Source organism: Thermobia domestica, chromosome 6 (assembly GCF_964235325.1).
Source record: "Thermobia domestica chromosome 6, izTheDome1.hap1.1, whole genome shotgun sequence".
NCBI classification, from domain to species: Eukaryota; Metazoa; Arthropoda; class Insecta; order Zygentoma; family Lepismatidae; genus Thermobia; species Thermobia domestica.
In genome coordinates, this window is record NC_137459.1 from 159,909,101 (window position 1) to 159,911,828 (window position 2,728).

Genomic DNA, 2,728 nt, shown 5'->3' on the forward strand with positions numbered 1-2,728 from the left:
ATTCTAAAATATCGTTTTCGTATTGTTTTCACAGAAATGGCTACGAGGACGGAAAACCGACGGAAAATTGGTGGGCGACCGTATCTTCCTTATTCGCCTGACACATTAGAAGATTGCATTAAAGCAATTAAAGAAAATAGAATAACACAACGGCAGGCCTCAGCTTTCTATAAAATACCTGCTCGTTCGATAATTTTGAAGATGAAAGCTTTACGAGACAACTGTGTAGCTTTGCCTGGACGTACTTATGTGTTTACCCCAGATGAAGAACAAGCTTTTGTTGATCACGCTGTTGCATTGTCTACGTTTGGATTTCCAATAACTTCATTAGATCTTCGTTTTATTGTTAAAGCTTATTTGGATTCATCTGGTAAAGTGGAGCCAAGATTTAAAAACAACTTACCTGGAAAACGCTGGTCGGAATGTTTTATACAGTGGCATAGTGCAGAATTATCTGTGCGGTTCAATACAAATATCAAGAAGTTGTAAGCATCAGTCAGCATCAATGTCATCAATGATTTTTTTGGCAAGTTGACTGAAGAACTGAAAGATATTCCTCCAACTCATATTTGGAACTTTTACGAAACAAACTTAGTAGACGATCCAGGAAAGCTCAAAGTTATTAAGAAAAGAGAATGTAAGTATCCTGAACTTGTCCTCAATTCCACGAAAGCTTCAGTTTCCATTATGATGTGCGGAAATGCCAAGGGAGAAATATGTCCTCCTTATGTAAACTTCAGAGCGGAAAGAATATATGATCAGTGGATTGAAGGTAGTCCTCCAAGGGCTAGATATAACAGAACACGAAGCGGTTGGTTTGATTCAGTAGTTTTTGAGGATTGGTTCTTCACAATAAAGTTACCAAAATTAAAGGATCTAACCGGAAAGAAGGTTGTAATTTGTGACAACCTATCATCACATCTTAATGTCCGTGTGCTCAATGCGTGTAAACAACACAATATTTCATTCATTTCATTGCCACCAAATTCAACCCACCTCATGCAACCTCTGGATGTAGCCTATCTTAGACCCATGAAGGTAGCTTGGAGAAACATTTTACACGATTGGAAGGCAACTGGTGAAGGACGGAAACAAAGAACCCTTCCGAAAGCTTTTTTTCCGAACCTCTTGCGTAAGCTGATGGAAATGCTTCATGATCGAGGAGCAGTTAACCTACAGTCTGGGTTTAGCAAAACTGGAATATATCCACTGAACAGGAACGAAGTGTTAGATAGATTGCTATCATCTGATCCTGAAAGGAACAAAACTTCCTCTCTTGTATTAACAGTTTTCTTACAACATTTAGAGAAAATGCGTTATGAAAACGAACACCAGAACCAGTGCTAATAATGATGATACCAATGCGTTAGCGTTCAAAAAATGTACCGGTACTACCCGGAAGAGACAACTACATGTTGAACCTGGTAGAAGCATTTCAATAGATGAGTTTCAAGGTTTGGGAAATGTTGCAGCAGAACAGCCTTCCACAAGTGGATCTCAAGCACAAAACGGAAGCTTTCTAAAAGTAAAATGAAAGTGAAGCGCAGACGAGTTTCAAAAGAATTTGAATCTTCAGACAGTGAAGATGACGAGCCGGAACTCTCACGTTTAACTCTTTCAGATTCAGATACAGGTACAAATGTCTCTATGTTACGTGAAGACGAAGACGATTTCTCTACCAACATCTTTAGCCATGAAAACTCCAGTTGCAATGGCGTTGACTTGCAAGAGGGTGTGTATGTTATTGTGTCTTATGACAGTAGGCTATGGCCAGGCATTGTAAAGGAAACAAGGAAGACAGGGGCTGTTGTTTCTTGTATGGAAAAAGCTGGCTCGTACTGAAAATGGCCACAACAAGAAGATAGGTTATATTATCCACTAAGTGATATAATCATTAACATTACTCCACCCCAGCAAATTTCCTCTTCCCGAGGACTTTTCAAACTGAAAGAAAGAACTTGACAGAGGTATGGCACAGTACTTTGAATTGAATTAGTTTTAACCTGTAATGGTACTGGTGCTTTCTTTAGTGTAGTACCGTAGTGTTAATGTTAAAATATCAGTGATATTATAAATGGTACTATTTGATAATTTACGGTACCGTTTTATTAAAAACTTTGTACTTTAATACTTTTATTTTCTTTTTAATAAATTTTCTATTCTGTAGATTTTCATTTTCATATAAATTGCCTCCCAACATTGCCTTCCACACCATAATCTATTCATGGACCATTGTTGGGCAACTCAGATCATAACTATGTACCACCACATTTTCTTTCATAAATGTGAACGTCGATTGCTTAGTTTAACGACAGTGAATTATTTTATTAGCGGAAGGTATAGACTACCCAAAGCCAAAATTATGCACTTCTGCGGCAAATATTAGAAAAGATATGACCAAATATATGCAAAATCTGAACCATAGTTATGGGAAATGACGGTATGTAGTACGTAATGATAAACATGTGTAAGGGGTGAATTGGTTTTATGATTTTAAAGTACGATAAACGTAAAATGTAGCTAACAGTGTAACATACAAGTTTTAAATGGGACCCGGACAAATCCTCCAAATGACAAATCCGCCAATTACCAAATCTGCCAATTACCAAATGCGCCAAACGCGAAAATGACCAAATGCGCCAATTGTGAAAATGGACAAATCAGCCAATGGACAAATCTGCCAATTACCAAATCTGCCAATTACCAAATCTGCCAATTACCAAATCTG

The 2,728-nt window shown here is 37.6% G+C and overlaps 1 protein-coding gene across 1 annotated transcript; it reads left to right on the forward strand.

The window, feature by feature from the left end:
• Positions 1 to 687: 687 nt before the first annotated feature.
• Positions 688 to 1,347, forward strand: LOC145687348 (uncharacterized). Its single transcript, XM_081760806.1, has one exon. It carries the CDS (start codon positions 688 to 690, stop codon positions 1,345 to 1,347), a length of 660 nt encoding a protein of 219 aa, XP_081616932.1.
• Positions 1,348 to 2,728: the final 1,381 nt, after the last annotated feature.

What these genes read in the sequence shown, in the direction of transcription:
- LOC145687348 (XM_081760806.1), top strand. Translation starts at nt 688, where the DNA reads ATGATGTGCGGAAATGCCAAGGGAGAAATATGTCCTCCTTATGTAAAC.